Source organism: Pipra filicauda, unplaced genomic scaffold, assembly GCF_003945595.2.
Source record: "Pipra filicauda isolate LSUMZ 115617 unplaced genomic scaffold, ASM394559v2 scaffold211_size2331000_pilon, whole genome shotgun sequence".
Taxonomy (NCBI): domain Eukaryota; kingdom Metazoa; phylum Chordata; class Aves; order Passeriformes; family Pipridae; genus Pipra; species Pipra filicauda.
In genome coordinates this window covers 1,279,112-1,305,829 of record NW_024104323.1, presented here as the reverse complement: position 1 = coordinate 1,305,829, position 26,718 = coordinate 1,279,112, and the positions used below count along the sequence as shown (strand labels likewise).

At 45.7% G+C, this 26,718-nt stretch overlaps 2 protein-coding genes and 3 non-coding genes across 11 annotated transcripts in view; 4 read left to right on the top strand and 1 right to left on the bottom strand.

The window, feature by feature from the left end:
- Positions 1-104: 104 nt before the first annotated feature.
- Positions 105-18,301, bottom strand: RAD51C (RAD51 paralog C). 3 transcript variants are annotated; one of them, XM_027744736.2, is made up of 9 exons: positions 18,153-18,301; positions 16,866-17,124; positions 16,563-16,729; positions 15,163-15,296; positions 12,328-12,459; positions 10,058-10,124; positions 6,518-6,578; positions 3,943-4,003; positions 105-427 (listed from the first exon to the last, which is right to left on the bottom strand). In XM_027744736.2, exons 1-9 carry the CDS (start codon positions 18,268-18,270, stop codon positions 305-307), a joined length of 1,122 nt encoding a protein of 373 aa, XP_027600537.1. In that variant the 5' UTR covers positions 18,271-18,301; the 3' UTR covers positions 105-304. The 3 variants fall into 3 exon arrangements, with proteins under 3 accessions (XP_027600537.1, XP_039237000.1, XP_027600529.1); XM_039381066.1 differs by lacking the exon at positions 3,943-4,003; XM_027744728.2 differs by having other exon boundaries at positions 335-4,003.
- A 283-nt stretch (positions 18,302-18,584) lies between these two features.
- TEX14 (testis expressed 14, intercellular bridge forming factor) overlaps positions 18,585-26,718 on the top strand; it is a 29,511-nt gene continuing 21,377 nt past the window's right edge. For 4 of the 5 annotated variants that reach the window (XM_039381071.1, XM_039381070.1, XM_039381072.1 and 1 more), the window contains exons 1-6: positions 18,596-18,909; positions 23,928-24,042; positions 24,340-24,505; positions 25,268-25,404; positions 26,039-26,120; positions 26,561-26,691. In XM_039381071.1, the coding sequence (XP_039237005.1) occupies positions 18,774-18,909; positions 23,928-24,042; positions 24,340-24,505; positions 25,268-25,404; positions 26,039-26,120; positions 26,561-26,691 (767 nt within the window). In that variant the 5' untranslated portion in view covers positions 18,596-18,773. Of the gene's footprint in view, positions 18,910-23,927; positions 24,043-24,339; positions 24,506-25,267; positions 25,405-26,038; positions 26,121-26,560; positions 26,692-26,718 lie in introns of all 5 variants that reach the window. The other variant, XM_027744695.2, reaches the window with a different exon arrangement.
- On the top strand, positions 19,824-20,036 carry LOC114000608. The gene has a single exon (XR_003545301.1). It is a non-coding gene; the product is annotated as a small nucleolar RNA U3 (small nucleolar RNA).
- On the top strand, positions 20,994-21,207 carry LOC114000615. The gene has a single exon (XR_003545309.2). It is a non-coding gene; the product is annotated as a small nucleolar RNA U3 (small nucleolar RNA).
- On the top strand, positions 22,625-22,837 carry LOC114000613. The gene has a single exon (XR_003545302.1). It is a non-coding gene; the product is annotated as a small nucleolar RNA U3 (small nucleolar RNA).

Here is a 26,718-nt window from a genome sequence, read left to right as displayed (position 1 = left end):
GAAGTAGTTGGATTCTCCATCCTCCTCAAAAAATCCCCCAAACCAACCAACCAACCAACAAAAAAAAACCCCAAACCAAAAAAAACACCCCCTGAAGTCCCTTGTAATAGAAAACATAGATTTTTATTATAAAAGTAAAATTATACCACACACAAAGGAATCTTCTGCCTCAGAAATTTGCATATCGCAGTCTTAACGTTAAAATAACACCCAGAGCAGGAATTGAAGTTGAGAGTCTCTCAGGCTGCCTTTGGTTGCACATTCACTGTGCAACTGCTCTCCTGTAGCTCACATTTTTTAACATTCAACTTTGGAATTGCTGCTGCTTCTCCTCCTCCTCCCTCCGTGGCCGCTTCCGAGGGTTCATTTCAGTCCCTTCTGCCTTCTGAGTGACAGCTGGAGGCTGCACATCTCGGAAGCCATGGGGCTGGAAGATGCAAGGGAAATCATGTGCTAAAGCTTGTATGGATATAAAGCATGAGCAACTAGTTCCCAGAAGACCAGGATAGGGGAGGAGGCTGCCATTTGTTTTAGATGAGTGGCCACAGAAGGTTTATAGACCAGCACTGCAAACTTTTCAACACATGTGCTGACTATTAACTGTGTCTCCTCATTTTCTTCCTTGAAGATATTTTATTTTCACCAACCAGGCTATCATTTTCATTTTGCTACTAATCACCCCTATGGCTATGAAGAACTGCTTCTCTGTAAATTCACTTATGTTGCCTATTTAAATAAATTAAAAGACAAATCCATCAGCTCCCCCAGAAGGAGGGAGATGACTGGATTAATTGCCGCCGTCGTTTTCAGAAACAAAACTGTGAATTTCTACAACCTAGGATATTTTTGTTCCATGTACCTACTTAATGAACTGAAAACATCAATGAGACGTTGTAAGAGAACAGCAGAGCTGAATCAGTCTGTAGACTGCAAAGACTGTTCCAGCATAGTAATTTATGGGACACAACGGGATGAAAACCTTTAACTGCCAAAAACTAAATGCAGAAGTGAAAAACTAGATGCTGCTACTCAGGAGAGTGCTTGAAGTGATCTACCTGACCTCGTACAATTTGTATTTTCTTTTACTGCAGCTCCACAATTTAATGGTTTTTAACTATTTTACAATAAGAAAGATCTGGAAAATCAGTTAGTTCAACACGTCACGGATGCAGATGGAGATACTGAGACGTTATGAAAACCTGCAACTGTCTGTCTTCCCATCTCCAGACAAATGCTGTGCAGGGAGCACTGCTGACAGCTCAGGGGACAGTCTCAGTGCAGACTTAGAGAGGAAAAGGGGTTAATCAGAAAAGAAAATCGCTCTGGTGATCCAAAATGCTCAGGTGGGGACAGGAGCATTTCAGGAACGCTGACATTTTGGGTTGGTGCAGTGTGAAAAAAGCAGGCAGAATTACTATCAGACATGTGACTCCTCCAAAATGCCAGCGTGTCCCACACCAAGATCAATCCCAAACCCAAGTAAAACGTCTTGCTTACGTCTGCCATCCCTGTATTTCTATTTCTGAATGCCTCACCTCACCCAGCCCGGGGCTTTTAAAGGAACAAACAGCCAGAGGTGCCACAAGGGCAGGATCTGTGCAGTCCCTCTGCTATTATAAGCAACTCAAGTGTTATTCTAAAGAGCCTGATGGGGAATCTTCAAGTTTAATGTTTCACTGCTGCTTGCATCTAATCTCTGCCATGTCCCTGAGGCACAAAGGTGGATCTGTAGCCAAGAATCCACTTAATCCAGCAGGCTGACTCCCAGCAAAAGCATTCCAATGGTTATAAAGGCCAGAACATGATAAAGTGGGCTGCCTAGTATGGATGGCTGGCACACTGGTTACAGGCATGCACCCTTAAAAATACATGAATTTTGTGTATATTTTTGAGGCTTGCTAGTGGGTTTTAGATGGTGGGGAGGTGGCTACTGGAACCAAGGACAAAGCTCAGTCTCTTGTCATTTTGAATTGTTCCCTAATGTCCTTTGGCATCTACACACTGCAGCAAGGCTGGCAGAGGTAGATGGCTTTATTACTTGAGCAGTGTTCCCATTGCTAACTTGGCAGACCCTCCTCAGTTCAGGGAAACACTGACAGTTCCTACCCGGAATAGAGGTCCCGGGTCTCTGTCTTTCACCATGAAATAATCAGGTCACATTCCTGGGAAATTTAGGTGAACCAGCGGAGCCACTGACTCCCCTGTGCATAAATCAATTTACATTTCTATACTCTGCATTTAAGAATGAATCCTGATCAGCCTGTGAAAGAAAGGATTTCATGGGAGAGGTGTTCCACAGCCCCCAGAGTGGTGACTGACTCTCCAGAGGGTTGGAAAGGACACGGATAAAAAAGAACCAAAGCCTGGCCATGGTTAAACATTTCTCCATTGCCTTACAGGCCCTGAACAGCCAGTTTGTCAATGGTACCTCATTTGCCCAAGTCTAAACATTTCTGAGGCTTAAGGAATTTATTATTTCTTTAATTATCTTTTTTTTTTTTGTATGCTGGTTATACATAGATGTGCTAAATCTGACTTGGAAACAGTGCACATCTATTTACGTCTTCCAGTTTAACCACAGAGATGGGAATGAGAAATGATAACAGCAGACTGCTATCATCAGCCCTGAATTTCATGAAAAAAACGGGGATAATACATTTTTTACTTAAAGGAATCATCTGCTGAAGCAGTTCATCAGGATTAAGGGGAAAAACACAGAGATAATCTCAAGTTTTAACTAATCTTTGATTGGGATTCACTCTCAACCGTATTTCAAGCCTGTGTGCATTCACACAGAAGAGAGCATAGCTGTTTTATGGTGCATATAAAACTAAAAGGAAAAGGCAATTAAACTGTCTAAGATAAAATCCATCTGTTTGTCAGCTGGAGAAAAAGGACTCACATCACATGATCCAAACAACCTTGGGATGTAGCCCCACTTACCCTTCCAGTCTTTACAGAGCTAAGAGTATATATTTGCAGTGTTTCTCCTGTCCAGGTGAATACACCCAGGAGTGAAGAAAAATCTGATTTCTCTTGGAAAGTTTGAAGATCTCATCTTATGGCAGCATTAAAATCTGCAGGAAATGCTATGGCAACGTGTTTCCATGAGGACACGTAGCAAATAGTTATGGCATGTACCTATGGATCTGACATTTGAAGATGTAAGAGTGGAGTGGTGAGGGTTTTTTTAAACCTAAATACAGCTTAGACAGCATGTATTCTCATTAATATGTATCTAAGCATTCCACAAAAGGAAATAATCGCAGGATTTAACTAGGGGTGAATGAGGTCTCCAGCCATAAGCTGGAAGCTCCTTATATGATAGTGACAGAGGAGAAAAATCTGTATATATTGGCTGGGTGTAGGGTCACTGTAGGATGGAGCCGTGAAAGAGAGAAATACAGCCTGGGTTATATCAGGCAACACACATAAAGCAGAGATGGGGAAATCTATATGGCACTGGTGAGACCTCTGGAATAGTTCTGGTCATCCTGGTCCTAAAAAGATAAACCCAAGTGCAAGAGATTAAGAGAAGAGCCTACCTGAGAAGGGAAAAAAAACCAGCCTGACTGGTTCAAGTCTCCCAAATGAAGGCTCCCATTGTCCTCACTAACTGCACTTAGGCCACAAGTTAACATCAAGGGCAGATAAAATAAGCAGCACTAGCAGCAGAGCAGATGGGGACAGGCTGCCTGTAAGTTTGATCTGGAAATCAAAATGTTTTAACTCAGGGGACTAACTGCTGGGTCACTTTTCTAAAGAGAAGAGGTGCAAAATACTCATAAATCTGGAGACATTCCAGTATTACTGGTTACCTTCAGAAGGCAACCCTACAAACAAGCAAACATCGTTCTCAGATTTGTCTCTGTGTCTGAAAGTCCCTTTACAGCTCCCACTGTGCTCCCCTCTCTGACTCTCCACCCCAAAAGCAATACTGACTGTGATGTGATAGGGGATTGTTGCCTCCTTCTGACTCGGTGATTTGTACAAAGTTGCCAATCTGGTAAAACAAAAAAGCAGGTAAATTATGGTTAGTGAATACAGTAATAAAAATTCCAACTAACCCAATGAGTGGACCCAAGTTTTCCCACAATCCTGGGGTAGGTACCAGTGGGATTCTTAGGTATGTATTTTCATAGAGGTCATTTAAACTGTGGATGCCAAATTCCCATCCTTACATGACCTGTCAGCTCACACACAATGTAGACCTACTAAAAGGAGTGAATGATTAATTAGCCTTGTTTCATCACAGTATTTGATGACATTTCTGGAACAATATTCATTATGAATTAATTCCTAATGTCGCTTTCTTAAAATGCAAACAAAAAAAGGTTTTTGAGCACAACTCTTTCCTACTCCATTAATCATTTGTTCACTGACCTCTCTTAAGCTGGGGGAGACCCTCAAGAATTTCAGTACTTCCAGGGAGGCTTTTTCCAGAGATTTCATAAGCCTGTCAATATAACCTAGAGGCTGGAGAAGATGATGTTCTATTTCTAAGCCTGCCCTTGCCACTGACATACAGCATAACCTTGAGAAAACAGTTTCCCTTTCATTTCTCCTCTGACACTTCCCTGATTTTGGGCATTTAGACTCTAAGCAATACCCCTTGATTTGTGTTGTACAGCTCAGTAAATGCTTGCATAATATTGACAGAAAATTGCAAAGCAGCTCAATAGCAAAAGGTTTTTGAACCAGTGCCAGGGCTGCCAGTCTGCTCCATGCCCACCTCCCCAAAACTTACACAAGCCAATCCAGGAAATGTTCTGCTCTCTGTATCAAGACACCCTGCCAAAAATCCTGTTAATTATTTTGGGGTTTTTTTTTTTCCTCCCTGAGGTGCCATTCTATTAGAGAGCACGTAATTACAGCCTGAGGAACGCTGCCACTTCATGTTAGCTACACAGGGAATTCCTCAGAACGTTGAAGTGGTGGGTTACACTTGACAAAATTGCCCAAATCTGAAGCTGCAGAAGCCACGCTTTCACAAGCGCTCAGCTGGAGCCTCTGACTCAACAGGATCTTTCCTCCCAGCAATGAGAACCCTTGGAATTAAGCTCTGACATTTGCAGTAGTAGAGAGAAAGGAGTCAGGTAGCAGAGTTGGCCAAAGCACATTTGAAAAATTAAAAAAAAAATAAAAATAGGCAAATGGATTCTCAAATGGTCTTCGTGCCTCGACGATGTAATATAAAAGCAATGTAACAACAAAACTACGATGGATCATGAGACAGTTTATGTAAAAATGCAACAGCATTGAGTTATTTCTGCTTTTTAGAGAGGCATTTGTAACCAGAATTGCTGTTTCTGCAGGCCCTGCTCCACGTAAGCTGCAGATTTAGATCAGTAAATAAGCCACATTTGTCTGTCTTTGTCTTATTTTCTGGAACTTGTGTCTGCAGACTTCCTAGCTCTGTTGCAGAAGAAAAAAGTTCTTTTGATATATAAAATTAACTTTTGTTCACTCTGCAATCATTATGTTGATGCAACTTCTGTCTTATAAAGGCTGTTAACTAATCAGCGATGTTAATTTAATTCCAAATTAAACAGCTTGCTGTAATCACTCTGCATTGCCTTCAAACTTAGAATTTAAAAGCAAAACCCCACAAGAAAGTGTCACTGCGTTTCTCTTTCAAATTCAACAAGCAAAAACTAAGCACAACAACATTCCAGCAGCATTTTTGTTCCCTGTTTGCAGAAGATTAGGGAATTGAAGCACAGCTCCTTAATCTCAAGCTGCTGCACGGTGATAGTATACACAAGACAAATTTAACTGACCAGGAAAGAGAAATGACCTTGCAATGTAGTGAAGAGGAGAAAAAAGAAGCAGGAAACAGGGAAGATCTCACTGCAACAGACAGAACTCCACACTGTTTTTAGAAGGGTCACCCTCATTCTTTCGGGTGTCTAAACCCACCCTCCACAGCTCAGCCCTGCCTTGCCTGTCAGTGCAGCTCTTTCTGCCTCTCTGCAGCTCACTGGAACTTGCTCTCTGGTTTCTGCCCAGCTTTGCAGGCCCATCCTGCTGCATCCCAAAGCAGAAGGGTCCAGAGGCTGTCCCTGAGGCTACAGCCCATCTTCCTGAGGGTCACTATCTTGGTGGCTTTAAAGCCTTCTTTGGCATCTCTGGCTTTGTACTGACTGGGGCCTAAAACACCCAGGCAAAGAAATTCTCCTCCCTGCTTACAGAATGCAGAGAGTAAAAAAAAAAATGTCTACTCAGCCACCAGACCCTAAATCCTTGTGTTGAACAACTGCCATCAGGATGTTATATTTTGATGAGATGTGGCATCTGGTCAGAAAGGTGCCCTGTGGTGGGGAGGAGGAGCCTGACAGTTCAGCCCACTCTGGCTCAGCCTGAGCAAGAAAACTCTTGAGCCTCAGTAGGCTGGGACACAGCAGAACAAGGCCAGAAACCAAATTCAAATCCCAGCTTGGCCGCTATGGTCGGTCTAAGAAGATTCCCCAGTGTCACACTTGTCATTATTACGATTTTTATTCCGATTTTCACTTACCTCTGACTGTTGTCCCAGTGAAAGATTACACGGACGGTGGCAGCGTGTCCCCAGCTTTCTCCTGAGTGACACAAAATGACAGGCCATTTTAGTAATCTCCTACACCAGCATCACCATCTGATGCTGAAATTAGACCAAGTCTTCCAAAAAAAAAACCCCACCATGACTAAAACATATGTGCCTTTACTTGCAGTGATGAATCACATCTTTTTCATACGTACAAGGATTTCACAACAAATACACCAAGACAAGGAACAACCTCTGCACTCAGTGTGTTTTACAGAAATCTTAATGTGATGCTCCCATTATTTGTAGAAAGATTTTACAGGTGCCAAATAAAGGACAGGTACTAGACAAATCCTGAAAACAGGCAGCATGAAGAAAAGATTTGTCTAATTACTACTAAAGAAGTCAAGTGAGTATGTCTAAATCCTACTTCAAAACTGCAATATTCTGTCTCTCAGGCATAATTATGAGCAAACATCACTCCCTTTGGGATACCAGCTTTGGGAGAAAGTCAATGATTATTAAAATATTAAGGGCCCCTGAAGCAGTCTTCTGCTTCTGACAGCAAAATGCAAAAGAACACAACCAAAAGCAAGGAGCAGGGGGGGCGTGGTGGAAGGAGAGAAGGAAGTCTGGATTGTTATCCTGCTTCAGGGGAACAGTCCTACTGTTTCAGCTCACACCTGACCACAAGCTCAGTCAATGCACAGACAGTTTTATGTCTGTTTGTCCCAGGAGACAGTCAAAAGGTGGATTTTAAACCAGTCATTTTGCTTAAGTGCTCCAGGTCTCTCCTGCTCCCCTGCCCACAGCCCCTGGAATCACTCCCTGCTCTCCACCACATCTCCAGCCCCACGTGCCCCCTGTGCTCTGATATTCATTAGAGCCCAGAGAAGAAAAAATATGATTCTGCTGTAATGAAGACCTAGACCCTCTGGGCATCTTGCCAGACCTTGCTCCATTATATATCTAAGTTGAGATTAAAGATTTTGGCTTTCAGACACGGTTCCGAGTCAGAGCTCAGAACACATTTTACAATGGGTACAAATTCCACACCGGCACGTTTCCAACTGTATTGAAAAATGCTACTGTAAAATGAGATATTTCTGAGCTAAACTGGCTGTAGATTAATATTTGACCTCCTTTCTAAATATATCTAGCAGAAATGTCTAGGAACACCCAGCTTAGCTATCAGTAGTGGGAAAGAAAGGTGCCCCCTTCACAAAGCTCTTGACTTAATACCTTGCAGCATCTGTGCTTTTTTTCTTTCTTTTTTTTTTTTTTTTTGTCATAATTAAGACCTTCCCTTCTGCTCAGGAGCTGAATAAGAGTTTAGAGATTAATGCTCTCGTGAAATCTTAGAAAAAGCTGTTTCTTAGGCTTACCAATCAATGGGGGGAAAAAAGCTATTTAAGGGATGCAATAGGTTTGATTAATTTTACTTGGGGGCTTGGTGCTGACTCCTCCCTCAATAGTTCCTTTGGCTACAACCAACTGGGGAGGAGTGGGAGGTTCTTTAGGATTTATGATGAGACTGTTGAAAAAGCATCTCTTCAGAGTGGGGCACAAAAATCACCTTGTAACCCACCAGCTCAATACTTGCACCGAGTCCGTGGCATAAATTCACATTAAAATGAAAAGAGTTTTGTACCACTCTGAAATGCTCCAGTTGAGATATCGCTGTTTAGGATGAGGGGGGTTCCCCTCTGCTTAAATATTTTACCAACTGGTACAAAGTTTAATTTTTGAAGGAGGACACACCACTCAGTTTAACAATATTATGTAGTCACACACTCTGGTGAGAATCACAATCAGTTCGACGTGAGGTTATGCCAAATTCAATGTTTGTGAAAGAAAATATGCATGATATCTTTGAAGTATAATGAAAAAATACATGATATCTTTGAGTTATAACCAACTCTGAATGTCTTCACATTTTTTACTGTCCCTATGACTCAACAAACACAACAGCTCCCAAACAATGCTGGCCAGTGAAAAAAGACAGGCTCTATCAGCTTTAATTGAGTTTGTAGCCAGAAAGGCTGCCAAAAATAATCCATCAGAGAGCAAGAGGCAAAACTGACAAAAAGGGTCAGATCCTGGGAGCTGGGTCTGCCATCACAGCTCCAAGTTCCTCATTCCTCACATTCCTGGAGGAGATGGTCTGTGTTTGTTCATTTTACCCTACAACTGTGCCAAATGGTTCAGTGCCTGTACAGACACTGGGAACATCTTTGCCTTTGTACTGTCCCCTTCTCCCTCCCCTCCAGAACAGGGGAATCATTACTTAGCTCACAGAAACTGAACCTGTGCACAGAGAATTTGTGCCCTTTAAGTGAATCATAAAATAATACGAAGTTACAACCTGAAATAAGATTTAAACGCTGAACTTTTCCTTAATTTGTTGAAATCTCTGCTTCAGAACTGTTCTCTTTTCCCCTGTGACTGCAGCAGATGAGTCTGTATGAGGTACTCTGCTCATTACTGGGCAAAACTGAGCAGCCTGGAAAAAAAAACCACTTAAACTGGCTCTGGGCAGGCTGAGGATCCCACACAGAACTTCCCTCTCCATCATAACTGCAGAGAGTTCCAGCGATGCAGCAAATATGAAATGCCTTTGCAAATAATTAATGGAACGTGTTCAAGGGTAATGGGAAAATAAACAACTTAAATTGTTTTGGAGAGGCAGTGAATGGTTCTCAGGGAATTCAGCAAATTGCAGTGTAGTTTGAGGTGTGCAACCATTAAGCAAAGTTCTTCTTTGAGGGCTTTAACCTCTTCATCACCCCATCCCTGCTCGAGGTTTACTGCTCCCAGGCACATTTTTTGGATGATCGTTTACCTGCCAATGTCAGACTATATTATTGATTTATCAGAGTTTACTTATTATTGAAACAGCTCAAGATTACTTGGCCACTTTTGGCAGAAGTGGACTGGGAGACAATCACCCAAACAGCTCAGGGTGTGGTGGTGACATCCAGGAGGGACAGTGCCCTCCTCAGCTGTGACAGAGGGAAATCCACAACATCCTCAGGGGAAGGTGCAATCCATTAGCTGCACATCTAAAAACCCAGCCACTCAGAGAGCTCTGAGTTCCTAGTGCTTCCCCAGAAAGGGTCTCTCATCTTAAGGAATGCTGTTAAATCTAATATCAAATTCAGTATTACAAATTTTGGGTTAAAAAGGGAAAAAAAAGTCCATCCACACTCTCAACCCGTGAGTTTCTGCAATCTGAAAATGTCATGGCTTTCAAGCATATTTATAATCTCTTTTCACAAATCTAAGCAGGAGTCTAATCTGCACACCACGCCTCAGCAACAGAATAAAATCTGATACTTTTAATTACAACCACAAGGCTGCCCTAGCTCAGCACTGCTCTAGAGTTCCACCATGCCAGCAGTTCCAGATGGGTCTGATATTTTCACCATGGCTTCTGCTGCACTGTGGAGATTCAGCAATTTCATTTCCTTTGTATATGATGCCAAAGGAAAGGAAACCACATATCACTTTTCAACTCACAAGCTAAACACCCACCTAGAGCAGGTACCAACGTGGACTGGCTCTGTCCAATTCTTGTTGTCATTTGGTTTGTCAGAACCACCTAAAAGAGGAAAGAGAAGCAAAACAAATAAGAAAACCTCCAGGAAACCAGCATATTGGTGGGAGGGAAGAGAGGGATTTTTCAAAAAGCTTTCACTGATAAAGTAGTTGCTCAGGCAAAACTCTTGGCAACGGTGATGAATCTTCTGTGTTAACGAGAAGAAAATGTAGATGTGCCTCATCTTTTCAAAACAAAATAAGAGGACCCTGCAAAATGCATTTTTGAATGGAAGGGAGATTTCTTTCATTCATGACTTTGAAGAAACCTAAAATTCTCCCCTCCCAAGGGATGCAAACTCCAAACAACTTGTTTATCCCACCGCATTTGCTCTAAATACTGTTTGGAGCTGTGTTTAGATGCACTGGCGCTCCATGAAGAGGGAGCTCTCAGTCACTGGGGGTGAATGAACTTGGTGGTGCTGCCCAAAACACACGTTAGCCCGGCGATTAACCAAATTTCTGTGCCTTGTAGTCTAAAAATGCTCAAGTGGGTACAATATACAAAGAGAATGAAAGTGAACAGACAGAGCGGGGGAGTGTTTTCGCAGCACGAATCACTCGTGGGAGGCTCACAGACAGTCTAGGTTAGATCCCTGGTAGAAGTGGGGGTGGGTGAGACAGAAAAGAGCCAGGAATATTAATCACAAAGTTCATTAAAAATGAAAAAATAAAAAAAAAATCGTACCTATCTTAAACCCCCAGGGGTTTTCATTGTTTGATAAGCTTGTAGGATTCTTCCTTGAGCAAGTGTGTGAGAGCAAACATTTCCACTGAGCACAGGGGGCACACCCCAAAACATTTACACAGCTGAAAGCCCAGGACATATATTGCACATTTTAGAGAAGTAACTCATCATAAGTGGATGGTAACAGCCCCAAATAGGCTCCCCATCTCACTGCTGAAGAAGGGCTGGGCTGGGCATCCTCACACAGCCCACTGAGTCCAGCTTTAGAAACACAAGGGCCTGACTTCCTACCATATTAGAGCATCCAGGCTGCCTGGCAAGCAGTCCCTGGCACGCAGGCTGGATTTAGCCTGCTCACAGGCTCATGGAACTAACCCAGGCACCAACTGAAGTCACCCTGAAGCTGTGACTGATGACTCCTTTAGCAAGAGTTTATTTAGCAAGCCTTTGTACTAAACTGCTCCCTGGTTCAGAAGAGATAAATTATATATGTTTCCCTCGACCAAAGAAAAATAAAGTGTCCAATGACAGCTGCTGCTGTTCAAGGTCACCAGGTACCAAGCTGTGAGTGAGAGGACTCAAGAAATCAGAGGCTGTGCAAAGCCAGCAGCCATGGAACATCCATCTCCCTGGTACCCACAGCAGCAGGAAGAAGCTCCATAACTCACACCAGGGAGACAGCAAGGGCACCCTTTCGGCAGCCAGCCCAGTCTGAACACGGAGCTGGGCTCTTCCCCTTCCCACATCTATCAGTGGAAGCACAAGGAGAGGCTTATTTTTAGCCGCTGGGAACAAAAGCCAATTGCGCCAGAGAGTTGTGGGTGACAAGGTCACAAATCACCTGGAAACCGTTAGAGAGGCACAAGCACCATTTTGAGGCTGTGGAAGCTCTAATTCCTGAACAATGCTTCTCTGAGCTGTGAGAGACTTCCAAAACAACTTCTGGAACAGCTGCAGCTTCCCAGTGCCATCTGCTGGCTGCGGGGCCGCTGCCTCCGTGCTGGCGTCAATGACGTGGAAACAATGCCCAGGAAGGAAGCCCTGGGTTTCCATGGATGCCAGAAGAGCAAGGCAAACCAGCAGATAAAATGGTTTTCCTCCCTAAGAACAGCTTCTCCACTAAGACCAGGGTTTATTTTTAAACCAAGAGTGGAAAGTTGTGTTGGAACTGCTGAATGCTCCGACGTGTTTTCATGCAAAGTCACCAAAGGAGCATTCCTTGTCCAACCAGTGCTGGGAAACAGTGGGGCAAACTGACATGCTACCATTGAATGAAGATCCACAGGATGCTGTTAATGCAAATTTTACTTATTTTTGCAAGCCTAGGAATTTCCCACCTTATAGGTGTTGTTCCTGTGTGATCCACCTCCATTTCCTAACTAAACCTGGCAAGAACGAACGTGGAGGACGTTCTCGCGGTTTTATTTTGCTGTTCAGAGACAATCACAAATCACATTTGCTTAATTCTTTGCAGGATACTTATTCCAAAGCGGCATCTTTTGGGATTTAATGGACTCACTGCTGCTTTGTGGTCGTTTGCTACCATGATGAGCTGCTGTGCCAGACCATTCAACAGCCTCGTCCGCAGGGACAGGTCCTCGAAGTCGTGGCGGAAAGGGAAGGCAATTCCATCAATCACCACCAGTCGGACCTAAATGCAGAAGGAAAGGAAAAAAACTACCATTACCATCCTATAAAAAAAATGACAACAAGCAGCAATACCTATTTTTAAGTGCACTTGAAAAAAAGTGTTTTATAGAAAGTGAGGGCCATCTTTTATTTCATACCTCGATGAGCATGACCACGTAACCTTTATTTCTCTATATATATCAGTGACAGTCAGCACCTCAAAGGAGTGCAGGTGAAGAGCCTCAAGCTCCAAACACTCCAGAACACATGCTAAGTGCAGGGCTGCATCATGCACAGGGACCAGCTCCAGCTCAAACAAAACACTGCACTAAGCTCAACAAAATGCTCCCCAAGCTCTCTCATGAGTTAACCCAGCACAAAGCTGCCCTCCCAAATGTCCCCTTTCAGCTCACTTACAGCTACCTGACTTCTCTGCATCTCCTGATATGGAATACAAAACAACAAAGCTGGACTTAAAGCCTTGCAAAGGAGAAGATGGAGAAAATAACCATTAAACATCCCAATTGTACTTCTAACACTGATTTATTTCACCCTCTTCCTCAAAAGTTAAATCCAAACCAAACTCAAAATTCGTGCTGCCCCTAGTCACTGTTGAGACAACTCAGCTCACATCAGTGATCTCAGAAACACAGAGTTTAAGAGATGCCTAAAGGTATTCCAGACACACTGCAAGGGGATCTGTCGTGCCTGAAGATGTTTGCTTTGCTGAATTATTTCTTTTGTAGCAACCATTAGCTGAAGTCAGAGCACGATGCAGCTGCTGGCTCATCACCCTCAAGACACTGTATAAACATTAGTCTGGGATTTTGATTTATTCTAACTTCATTTGTTGTAGCTGTTTTGATGACCCAAGTTTGTCTGGAACACAGGAGGGAGATGGATGGTCTTACAGTGCCTTCATGTTCAGATGTCACTCAAATCCTCAGTATCTACAAGTTCTTGCATTAATGCACAAGATAACAAATTGGAAACAACAAAAAACCCCTGATTTTCTGTATTATTGATTTAACTCATTACTGGAACATACAAGCCTGCATAAACATCACCCTGTGAAATGGCCCCAGGCCTCCAAATGAAAAAAAAATCTTAATTTGCAAAAGAAGATTAAATAGTTAGAATCAAAAGAAGATATTCTTCTGTTTTCTCATTTTTCCTCCTTCCTACAGATTCTTTTTTATGAGCCTGTACATCTTCTTCATGCCTAATTTCTTTATGAGCAATCAGTTTAACAGTATAAACATGACTCATGCTATAAAGGAATGTATACATGGTTATATAACCTGTCTATCAGATGAATATGTCCAGGTAGGATGCAATTTAGTCAATTTTCTCCCAGTTGCACTTGTTATAAATAGCAAACAAGAAGACTTAAAGTATTAAAAGTAGGGCTTTGGTAACATCTTCCTTCTCCATGTCAGCTTGGCTCTACCAGACCAGGCTCTACCTTAAAGAATTCAGTTTATTATGACAAGAATATTTTCTAACAGCTTTTCTCATACTAATAACAAGATCTCAAATTAATTCATATTTCCAAATGACACATTTGGATCTCTATCTCTAAATCTCTACAACTATCTCTCTTAAAAAAAAAAAACAAACCTAAAACCTGGAGTTTCCCTGTGGTCCCAGACTGGGCTCCAGAGGGATCAGACTAATTTTAATGAGAGCTGGACTGCAATGAGCAATCTGTCAAGTCACTTATAGCCTGTCCAAGGAATCAGCAGAAGGTCTTATGGTTCTCCTGCAGCCTTCAGTACTTCAGGCTCCAGGCCAAGCACAGATAAATCAGCACAGATGGTACCAGGGAGCTGCAGCCCAGTGTAACTGTGCTAATGAAGCCATGTACTTTCCACAAGAGCACACACAACAGGGCACCGTTAGTACCTGGCAGAGAAAGGGAAGTACCAGACTACACCGAGCAAAAGGGAGGCTCCCATCTGCGCCTTCAGGAACACAACAGCTTCCAAAAATGAAAATTTTGGAACATATGCAAAAGACAATCTAACTAAACAACGGGGATTTGTGCTCTGATGGAACGAGGCACCAGCCACCTTCCCCAAATCCTGACAGGGAGGGATCTGCTGTGCAGAATCTGGAAATCTGGAAGGGAGGTGGTGATAATCTGCCTTACAATAGCATTTCTCTAAGACATGGGGTACTAGGAAACTTTCTGGCTGTAGTCCACCCAAGAGTCAGGCTGCAGGCTCTGGTTGCTTGTAGCAACAGAAGATGTACTGGAAAGAAGGAGAAAAGTCATTTTCTGGATGCCAAGATGCTGTGGGATGTTTCTGGTCCTCAGTGATCTTCTAGGACAAAAGAAAGCCTTTCTGATCCCATCATTGTGGTCACCACAGGCACACCTGGCTCAGAGACTCTTCTGTAAAGCAGTTCCGTGATGATTCATAACTCAGAGCTCACAGAAATGTAACAACACGTGGCAACACAGATCCAGGATCCAAACTGGAAATTCAGGATGGTGGCAGCAGTGGGAGCAAAAGCAAATTACTCTCAAGAGTAATTGGGATGGGAATGAAAAAGCAAACAAGCAGAAGGCTTTACATTTGTACTCTGGCATCAGCCAATACATTACTGCCAAGCTGCCGAGGTACCAAGGTGTTTACTCGTGTTACTCTTACTACAACAGACAAAAATCTTTAGTGTGAAGATGAGTGATATGTTCTGATAAGCCTGCAATAACCCTTACCCTGGAATGCTCTGAGAGGAATTCTGGGAGGAGGTAGACCTGGGCAAGGAGCTCTATGTAGTCACGACAACGGAAGTAATATATGTGAGAGAGGATACTTTCAAGAGAGAAGGTCTCCAAAGCTTTCAGATGATCTGAGAACAAGCAAACAGATGAATAAATGAGTCAGAAGTCTGTACGAGCATATTGTTACTTTCATCATGCCACCAAGCTATGCCCTCCACACATAGCAACAGCAAAGCCCCCAGAAACAGAACAGGCAAGGTAGAGAGTGTGGAGACATACCTTCCATCTGGCTTGAAAGTCAGGAAGGTGGTGAGCAGATGCTCTCTCAGCATTTGCACACAGAGACACCGGAGCCTCCAAGGGAGGGCTCCAAAAATGAAACATTTATTTCTGAAACAAGAACTTTTCCAGTAAATCATTTTCAAGACAGAACACCACCAGAGGCCATCAGGGACTATTAATCATCCTTTGTTTAATGTACAGGCAGCAGCTCATTTAATATGGTGTCCTTTCACCTCACTTCAAGCAGAAGTTTGGTGCATAAATTCTCCAAGAGTAACGTGGAACTTTTGTCACTGTCCCCAACAGACTGATGACTTAGAGAATAAAAATCCTCAAAAAAAGCAGCCTGGCTATATTGACCTTATGGAGGAGCTGGATTCCAGCTACAGTTTTACTATATGGGGCTTGAGCAGCAACAGTGCCTCAAAAAGTTCTGCTGTTGCTCTTCTCTTTCCCCACTCGACCCTGAGTTATAGGACATAATCCCTCAGTTTGCTGAACAGAGTTGTGTTTGGGTTTAGCTGCAAATTTGATCTTTAAAGAGAAAGGAATGGAAGGAAAGGAGGGGAGAAAGGAAGAGAGAAAGAAAGAGAGAGAGAAAGAGAGAGGAAGAGAGAGGGAAAGAGAGAGAAGAGAGAGAAGAAAAGAGAGAGAGAAAGAGAGAGAGAAGAGAGAGGGAGAGAGAGAGAGAAAAAGAGAGAAAGAGAGAAAGAGAGAAAGAGAGAAAAAGGAAGGAAAAGAGGGGAGAAAGAAAGAGAGAGAGAGAGAGAGAGAGAAAGAGAGAGAGAAAGAGAGAGAGAGAGAGAAAGAGAGAAGGAGAGAAGGGGAGAAGGAGAGAAAGAAGGAAAGAAGGAAAGACAAACACCAAACCCCCCCATACCTAAACCCCCCCAGATCACCATGTAGAAAAAGAATTATTCTTAAAGTAAACCAGCTCAGTCTGCAGCACAGCTCCAGACACTGATGCAATCCAGGGTTTGATACACACAGGTGGAAATAAAAGGCTGCCAGCAAGAACTCCCTAAGCCCCAAATGTAGCACTGCAGCCTACGAGACACTTGTTTCTCTCCATCCCTGCCTACCAGGCAGAAAGAAACAACTCAGCAACGTACCTTCCTCTTGCTGAGCCTCAGCAATGAGCTGGCAGTGCTGCACACAGGCAGCTGCAATATCCACCACTCTGTCTACCATGAAACTTCCCTCGGTGTCAATGAACACGGCTTCTCCAGCGACGCCCCCGAAGCACTCCGGGATCTGCACATCTACTGCCAGCTGCATACTGCCACGGGAAACAGGAGAGAAGGGAAACATTTACACCACACACCTCTCCTGACCCGCTCCTGAAGGGACATTTCTGCTGAGAAACCACAAAAAGTGGTTGTTGGTGGCACAAAGGTCACCCGGCGGTAAAATACCACAGCTGCGTCTTCCCCACGCCGGGCGCTCCGCAGACCTCGGTGATTTTCGTCAGCTGCACGCCCCCTCCCAGAATGTTGTCCAGTGCTGAGCAGAAGGTGATGATGAAGCCCTGGGCTTGCTCTTCCTCCAGAAGCTCCAGGGCTGTGAACTTTCTGGTGGCCCCTGACCCCCCGGCAGTCCTTGCTGCGTCCCCGTGACATTCCTGCCTCACCACCTGCAGGGCTTCCAGCGCCTCTTCTTTGGAAATCCCAATCTCTGGAAAAGTCAAAACCACGAAACGCCGCCTTATTTTTTATAAACAGCGATTGATTTAAAGAATTATGAGGTAATTCAACATGTCTGACAGAACATAACACAGAATTATCCATATCCACCCCTGCAGAGTAACACACACACAGCCCTGGGACTAACGGTGGGATTTTCAAAAGAACTCAGAGCAATGATGTGCCGTGTTTGGGGTTCAGGTGACAGCAAGTTATCTGCAAATAACAATAAAATCAAAGCATCTGCAGATAATAATAAAATCAAACCTGCTGTTCAGATGGATGAGCTCCAGCAGAGCAGTTCCCCTACTCTGCACCAAGTGCACTATCATATTAATTTCATTTGAAGCAAATAATGCCCTGTAAAGGAAGCCAGGTTGCAGAACAGTAAGTGCCAGTGACACTCACTGATTGTGGGTATTTTCAGGGTACCCCAGGGCTGAGCACCTGATGCACTACTGATAATCAAAATCTCAGACTAGTTTGGGTGGGGAGGGGCATTAAATATCATCTCATTCCACCCCTTGCCATGGGCAGGGACACCTTCCACTAGCCCAGGTTGCTCCAAGCCCCGTCCAACCTGGCCTCGGACACTTCCAGGGATGGGGCAGCCACAGCTTCTCTGGGCAACCTGTGCCGGGGCCTCCCCATCCTCCCAGGGAAGTGTCAGGACACACTCCTTATCTAGTCTGCAAATCTTATTTACAGCTCTTGAAAGAGGTAACTTCCTGACTCCACAGAAGCTTATTTTGTTTAAATCACATAGAAAAAAAAAGAGGGAAGCTGGGGAAAGAAGAGGGACGAGACTGGCAGAATCCTTTCGTTTTCCTGCATCCCGTTTGCATCCATCGCTCAGTGTAAGACAGATCTACCAGAACCTTGTGAACCTCACTCGGTATTTACTGTGCCCGTTTCTCGGGCCACACGGAAGCCTCAGCAAGGGGTCCCAGAGCCGGGAAGGGGAAGAGGGAGAGCGGAAGGGCGCGGGGAGGCCCCGCGGGGCCGAAGCGCCGCCGGTACCTTTGCTCAGGCCGCAGGGGCCGGTCTCCAGCAGCTCCTGCGCCGTCTGGAAGCCGGCGGCGGCCAGGCGGGCCCGCAGGGCGGGGGCCAGCGGCAGCGAGCCCACCTCCCGCTGCATTGGCGGCACCGGGATCAGCACCGGGATCAGCACCGGGAACGGGAACGGGCGGGACAGGCCGCGCCCCCAATGGGCGGAGACAAGCACAGACCACGCCCCGACAATCGAGTCGCGCCCTCAAGGGTGGAGATACTTACGTCATTCTTCTGCCCCGCCCCCCTGCTGTAGGGCCCCGCCCCCCTCCGGCGCGCGCCGCTCCCTGGCGCGAAGCGGCGGCCGCGCACGAGGCGGGCGGGGGCGCTGCGCATGCGCGGGGCGCGGAGGCGCGAGGGCGGTGCCGCGCGTGGCGGCCGCTCCTCCGCCCGTTCGGGTCGTTGGTCACGGCGGGCACGGGGGGACTGGAACCCGTGTGTCCCGGCCGGCCTGGGGTCCTCCGGGGCCCAGCAGCCACGGCCCTTTATATCGGCTGCTGCAGGTGCTGAACTCGGAGATAAGTTAAGTTGTAGTGTTTTGCAGCTTTCGTGACGTTTCGTACCTTTTCCCAGCTCTGTTGAGGAAAGAAGATGGCTCATCCTATCCCTCTTCCGTTTCCATGCCCAGTCCAGCTTGGAAGTATAAAAGGGGACTCCTTGGAAGCCGAGCTGCATGACTATGTCAGGGAAGGGAACTATGTGAAAGTGAAGAAGCTTCTGAAAAAAGGTAAAAGCTAGGTTTAGGCAAGTAGTGGAAAAAAGATTTACTTTTTCCTGTATACTTTTATGTCTGGTAAAAAACAGTCATCAACTGCCTGCAGAGTTCAGTTTTCTGATTGAAATATATATATGTATCTATATACAAAATGACTTATAGTTGCCCCTTTCTGATAAGTGGAAATAGTTATTGAATAAAAAAAAATCTATTAAGATAATACATAAAAATAAAATAAATTTAAAATATAAATGTAAAGAATAAATGAAATATAAATTAAAATACAAAGAATAAATAAAACATCCCTGCGATCCTGGGATGAAACTTTATTTTATTTATTAAAGTAAATTTAAAAGAAAACTAATCTTTTACTCGTATGGTGCTCAGAAGGAATTGATTGAGGCACTGTAAAACTGAAACTCTGAAAGTCTGCTATAGAAATACTCTCTTTAAACGGGATATTTATTCAAGCAAAGCGCTTGAGAAGTGGTTTAGGTACTGGTGTTTTGACATCCTGATTTGTAAGCAGATAGGAACAGAGGATTGTGTAAATGGAACCCAATTCCGAATACAGTTTTATTTCTGTTTTACCATCAAGGATGTCAGCGGGTTTCGCTGTTCCAGAGCTGCGACATCTCCGCGTTCGCGGGGGCGGGGGCTGCGCGGGGCGGGGCCCGCTCCTCCGGCAGCCTGCGGGCGCGCGTCTGATTGGGCAGCCGCGCAGAACATGCAAATGAGGGGGGCGTGTCCCTCGCTCCGCCACGCGCGTGTCGGTTCCGCGCGCCACGCGCGCTCCCGCGGCGGCGGAGGCTGGGCGGGGGCGCGGGGACCCGCCCCGCGTGTGCTCGGGGTGGGTGATTTGGGGTGCCCGTGTGTTGGCGGGCGGTGCGTGCGGGTGTGGCGCGGGGGTTGGGGGTTGTGGAGCTAAGACTATACTTTCAGGGATCATTTCTGTAGTTGGTCACTAGAGGAGAGTGATCTTCCCTGATCGGCGTCACAAGCCACGAGGAGGAGCGGGGTGTTCTCTCCTGAGCGCGAAGCGGGCGGGCGGTGCTGCTTGTGCAGGGGCCGCTCGCCATTGATGACCGTTCTCGGTGCCCTTTGTGGTGCCGGGAGGGAGAGAACACGGGCTGAGTGGTTTGTGACCCTTTTTTTATTGTGGTTCAAAAACAGAGTTAAAGTGGGATAAGAGGCTTTACAGTGCTCAGGAGGATCACGTAGCCCCTCGGCTGCCTTCTGCGCGCAGCAGTGACAGAGTGCGGGCGATCCCCAACCAGTCAGGGGGATTCTGTGGAGTTGTCTCTCAACTCTGTCCGGGATTCACCTGTCGTTAGGAGTTGTGGGAATCTGCGTCACTCAGGCTGGACCTGGAGCGTGGTAAACCTTTCATCGGAGTCCGATAAGAGTTAGGGAGAAACCGCTCCGTGCTGTGCTCTCCGTGCCGCGCAGAGCCACGGAAGATGGGATATGTCAGGTTGGATCCTGGAGCCAGTGGGTGTCTGCTGGGACGGGGAGATTGCTCAGTGTTGTTCTGTCGGGTATGGCGTGGAGGTCCGTGATGCTTTGGCTTGATCCAGAGATGTAAAGTGTTCATTAAGTGGTGCCCTGTGGAGTGGTTCTTGTTGTTAGTGAGTGTGTGCCTGGAACCCTCGGGAGCGCCTGGCAGTCAGTGCACCCCCTCGGCGCCAGTCGTACCGCGCTGGTGGTGTCGGTGCCCGGGCTCTTGTCCTCTGTCGGCGCGGGGCGGGTGAGGACGGGGCTCAGACGGTCCCTTCGATCGTGTCGCGACAACGGGCACAGCCCGGGGCGGGGCGGGCGGGGGGGGGGGCAGAGGGGCGGCTGCGGGCGCGCGTCTGATTGGACAGCCGCGGCAGAACATGCAAATGAGGGGGGCGTGTCCCGAAAGCTGACCCACGCGGCCCTTCCGCACGCCGCGCGCGTTCCCGTGGGGCTCCGGGCGCGCTCCCGCGGCGGCAGAGGCTGGGCGGGGGCGCGGGGACCCGCCCCGCGTGTGCTCGGGGTGGGTGATTTGGGGTGCCCGTGTGTTGGCGGGCGGTGCGTGCGGGTGTGGCGCGGGGGTTGGGGGTTGTTGAGCTAAGACTATACTTTCAGGGATCATTTCTGTAGTTGGTCACTAGAGGAGAGTGATCTTCCCTGATCGGCGTCACAAGCCACGAGGAGGAGCGGGGTGTTCTCTCCTGAGCGCGAAGCGGGCGGGCGGTGCTGCTTGTGCAGGGGCCGCTCGCCATTGATGACCGTTCTCGGTGCCCTTTTGTGGTGCCGGGAGGGAGAGAACACGGGCTGAGTGGTTTGTGGCCCACTTTTTTATTGTGGTTCAAAAACAGAGCCAAAGGGAGACTGAGGGGCTATTCCCTGCGAGCTCAGACCCCCGGCTGCCTCCTCTAGTCCGGGACGGCAGCACTTAGTTTCTTACAAGCCCCTTAGTAAATTTTAAATATCTGACAATACGGGCTGCCTGGGGCCTGGTGTGGGATTTACTGCCCAATGGGCTGAGCTTTTTCAGTGAAAATAAATGCTTTGGAAGCTTGTTAGTACGTGGTGGTGCATTTACTCGATGGTGACTTGGTGCACTGGAGTTGTTACTGATCACAGAATCACACAGTCACTGAGGTTGGCAAAGCCCTCGAGTCCAACGATTCCCCCAGCGCTGCCACATTAGCACTAGCCCATGTCCCCAGGTGTCACAGCCACACGTTTTATAAATCCCTAGAGAGATTTGTAAGCGCAGCCACTGCTCTGAGCAGCTTGTGCCAGTGGTAACCTTTTTGGTGAAGAAATTTTTCCTAATATCCAACCTAAGCCTGCCCTGGTGCAACTTGAAGCCGTTTCCTCTCATCTTGGCACTTGCTACTCGGCAGAGGAGACCAGCCCCTACCTGCTACACCCTCCTGTCAGGGAGTTGCAGAGAGCGAGAAGGTTCCCCCTGAGCCTCCTTTTCTCCAGGCTGAGCCCCTCCAGCTCCCTCTGCCGCTCCTGGTGCTCCAGCCCCTTCTCCAGTTCTGTTCCCCTCCCTGGACATTCTCCAGCCCTTCAATATCTTTCTTGTCCTGTGGGGGTGAAAACTGGACACAGAATTGGAGGTGCAGCCTCACTAGTGCTGAGCACAGGGGGAAGGTCACTGCCCTGGTCCTGCTGGTCACACTGCTGCTGGTACAAGCCAGGATGTCACCGCCCTTCTCGGCCACCAGAACGCGTTCCTGGTTCGTGTTCAGCTGCCGCCACCCAGCACCCACAGGTCCTTTCCTTCCAGGCAGCTTTCCAGCCACACTTCCCAAAGCCTGTAGCGTTGCAGGGGGTTGTTGTGACCCAAGTGCATCCATCAGAAATGACGGGGGAGTAGGGAGAACCCGCTCGGGTTTCGCTTTCCACGGTGCGTTGTGGCCTCAGCGCGGGGCGGGCGCGGCGGCGCCGCCAAGAGCCGGGGGGGGGGGGCAGCGGGGGCGGAGCCGCACGGGCGCCCGCGTCTGATTGGGCAGCCGCGGCAGAACATGCAAATGAGGGGGGCGTGTCCCGAAAGCTGACCCACGCGGCCGTCTCGCGGGTGGCGAGCGCTCCCGTGGGCTCCGGGCGCGCTCCCGCGGCGGCGGAGACTGGGCGGGGGCGCGGGGACCCGCCCCGCGTGTGCTCGGGGTGGATGATTTGGGGTGCCCGTGTGTTGGCGGGCGGTGCGTGCGGGTGTGGCGCGGGGGTTGGGGGTTGTTGAGCTAAGACTATACTTTCAGGGATCATTTCTGTAGTTGGTCACTAGAGGAGAGTGATCTTCCCTGATCGGCGTCACAAGCCACGAGGAGGAGCGGGGTGTTCTCTCCTGAGCGCGAAGCGGGCGGGCGGTGCTGCTTGTGCAGGGGCCGCTCGCCATTGATGACCGTTCTCGGTGCCCTTTGTGGTGCCGGGAGGGAGAGAACACGGGCTGAGTGGTTTGTGACCCTTTTTTTATTGTGGTTCCAAAAACAGTTCGACGTTCAGAAAGCGTCCGATTTCACTACGTTGTCAGACTCCTCATCCTGCTGTGTCAGACTCATCGACTTTCACTGGGTTCTTCCCTTGCTCTTTCCTCATAAATGTAGAATGGAATTCATTGTTTTGAGCCAAGTCGCTTAAATTAACACAACACTTGCCTAATTCCTGATGGGTACTTAAGAATAATTTAGGTATTTGTTAATGCCCTCCTCTGGTGTTATCTATGCTCATCCACCTGTGCTTACAGAGATGGATATGTAAGTTATACATCTTATATATATATATATATTTGTAAGTACATATAAGTGCTTATATGTACTTAGAAATACATATATGTACACAAAAGTGCATATATATATATATAACACATATATATATACACACATATATATAAATATACGCACATATATACATATACATGTACAAGTATATACATATATACGTATAATGTGCTTATATGTACATATATGTACATAAAGTGTACTTACATGTAATATTTAATGTAATATATGAAGAATGTACTTATATGTACATAAAAAGAATGTACATATAAAGAATGCAATATATAATAGATATTATGTATGAAATATAATATATATGTAATATGAGATATATTTATATATCATATTATATATGTACATATAAAGAATGGAATACATAATGAACATACTTATACGTACATATATGTACATGTGATGTACTTATATGTAAATATAATGTATATATATGTACATATAATGTACTTACAATGTACTTATAAATAGATATTTGTAAGTACATAAGCACTTACTACTTACACTGTACATGTAAGTATATGTAAATACCATCTTTTATTATTATTTTTATTTAAAATCATTGTGCACAAGCGGTGCCTGATACACATAGAAAGTCTCAAGGAAACTCTATTGCTCTTTTTTTCCACTTCTTTTACTGTATTTTCATACCTGCAGTGCCTCAGGGGGAGGAATATCATCATCAGGACCAGTGGGTTTTTGTTTGGGGTGAGGGGGGAACGAGCACCACCTTGGAACCTTCTCTCTCCTCCGTAGGTGTTTTGGTTGATGCCGTGAATTCCATGGGCCAGACTTGTCTCTTCACTGCTGCCTTGCTGGGCCTCAGTAAAATCGTGGATGTGCTGTTGGATTACGGCTCGGACGCCAATCAGTTAAGTATAAAACGCTTCTCTTTTTAAAACCAAAGCGAATATTTAACTTTTTAGTGGGTTTGGTCAATGTAATGCCCGACATTCACTGTACACAAAATGAAAAAGGGATTAAGATGCACGTTGCTGTTTTAGCCAAAGCTCCTCGGAGGTGAGCGTGTAGTTTTCCTTATTTTGTGAGGAATTTTGTTACTTGGGGGTACATAAACATTCCAGATGTGCTGCTTTTCCCCCCTCCACTGGTGAGTGGAGCAGGGATGGACCCAAACATGAAACATTCCTGCTTTGCTGTTCCTCAGTCGCTGTCTCGACGGGAGCACCCCAGTCCATGCAGCTGCTTTCTCAGGAAACCAGTGGATCCTCAGCAAGCTGCTGGATGAAGGAGGTGACCTGAGAGCCCATGATAAAGATGGGAGAACTCCTCAGCACTGGGCTTTGTCAGCCAGGAAGGAATGCAGTGCCCAGGTATGTGTGTGAACACCTGAATACGTGCTCACATCCTCACCTCAACGTGGAGAAACTCCAGCATTCCAGGGAGAAACCCTTGGCTTAAATAAAGTTACATGTTAGAAAATTATCAACATGTCAGATAATTATTCAGCCCTATTTTTCAGCGTCAAAAATGGTATTTTGAGGTCCTCACGACTCAGGTTGTTTAACTGAGGTGTTGCTCAGCTGTGGGGGTGTGTCTGTGGAACTTGTTAGGACCTGAAGTGAGCAAGGAGAGAACAACAGGCCTTTGTTCTCCTTGTTTTCCACCCCTGATGTGCAGGTTTTTTGTGTGGATGTGCCACTCAGGAGTGCCCCTGAAGTAGTTTTCAGGTGTATCCCAGTCTGTGCATGAGCAGTGCCAGCAAGTGGATCATTTTTGCAATGATATGTGACATCAGAAAGGCTTATTCATGACTGCAGTATTGATTTAAAGCTCGTGATACTCCTCTTTCCTGTTATTACAATGCTCCTCTTAAAAAGAAATCTGATATTACAATTTTCTGCGGGTGAAGTCTTGCAAGTTTGTCACCTGATATTTGAAGTAAGCTCTTCTTCCATTTTCATGTAATTGATTTTCTTCAATTTTTTCATGTATGCATCTCTCAAAATACCCACTTAAATATTGCAAGTAACCAGTTATTTTTTTTCAGTAGTCATGATTTATTAATTTAAAGTGGTTTATCTCGTTCTGAAGTAACTTCTTTTGTTGTTTTTTTCCCTCCCCTTCCTCTCCAGATGCTGGAATTTATCCAGCAGTGTACACTGCACATGCAGGCTGCCATTCAGAATTTCCCCTCTGATCTGCTCAGGAAAGTTGGCTCATCAAAGGCTCTGGTCTCCAGCCCCTCGAGGTTTGGTGGCCTTGTCCAGGGGTAAGAAGATATTCTGCTTCCACATTCTATTGTCTTAAAATTAACAATTGTAACTTTTTTGACAACATCCACTGTGTGTCAGGAATGATGGTACTTTTTATTCCTGTTGGGTCAGCTCCAAATGGCAACTTGATGGTTGTAAATATCTGTATATTAAGAGAAACTCTCGAAATCAGTATATAAAGCACTGGATTTTAGTAGCATTAAAGTGGTGATAACATGAAGTAGTTTGTTTCTTGGCTTTTTAAGGTCACTGCAGATCTTTTTTGGGGTGTTTCCAACTGTTTCAAGAGCTTTTGTGTCGGCTTCATGTTAGGAAAAATACATACTTGTGAACAAAAAGCAATGCAAGATGCCTGTGTGTGGGTGTATATGTATATATTTATTGGCTATCTTGCTTAAAAAACAAATACATATCATAACACAAGTGTATTTAAAAAGGTTTGATGAGTTGCACAATAATTTGGAATTTTAACATCCACGTTACACATGTGGGACCAGTCTAATGCAACATTTGAATTACGTGGCTGTTGCAGAAATTCTGCTTTTTTTTTTTTCCTCTCTTTAATTTGTATTTTGCTCCAAGCCTTGGCATTTTAATTATTCTTCTTGCTTGTGTGTTTTTTCTGTTCAGAAACATTGACAGTGCTTTGGGTAGATTACTGAAAGGAGAGGCCAATGTAGCCAAGAACATTTACAGCTTCGGTTTTGGGAAGGTAAGATCCTGTGGGTGATGGTTTTCTAAAGATGTTTGAACAGCTTTTCAGACTCACAGTAATTATCCCACCTGTTGCTATTTTTAACTTTTAGTGCATTCTTATTTCTACTGAAATGGTGGAAAAAAACCCTGTGAAAAGCAGGAAAACTCAAGCCTTTAGTGGTTAATGGGCCCTGTCGGAGGAAGCAGTTTTGGAACAGGCAGTAGAGACTCCTGTTAAATGTCACCTCTGGGAGTTCCCAGTGACTGATTCTGCTTTTCCCTGTTTCAGCTTCACTAGGAAGTTAAGTTTTTGACACTGAAACCTCAACTTTTTGTGCTGGTGCTTGGGCTGAGGCTCCTGGTGCAGTGAGTGCACTGATGTCGTTAATGAGCTCGGGGCAGACGTGATGGGTTTGGGGAACTGTTGCACATCCCTTTGGTTATGCCCTGTTCCAGTTCTATCTTGCAGGCAACGGGCACCTGGGCTACTTGGCATCTCTCCCAATTATTGGGGAAAAAGAAGTGGTTCAGGCAGATGATGAACCAGCATTTTCTTACCACGTTGGGCCGTTCATGATCATGACCAAGTAAGTGGGATCAGAGGGATTTTAGCC

Excerpts from the sequence above, each read along its gene's own strand:
- RAD51C (XM_027744728.2), bottom strand. The coding sequence starts at position 18,270 with ATGCAGCGGGAGGTGGGCTCGCTGCCGCTGGCCCCCGCCCTGCGGGCC. Across the intron at positions 16,730-16,865 it reads GTGGGGAAGACGCAGCTGTG|TATGCAGCTGGCAGTAGATG; the intron begins GTATTTTACCGC and ends TTCCCGTGGCAG. Across the intron at positions 12,460-15,162 it reads TCCTCTCAGAGCATTCCAGG|GTCCGACTGGTGGTGATTGA; the intron begins GTAAGGGTTATT and ends TTCTGCATTTAG.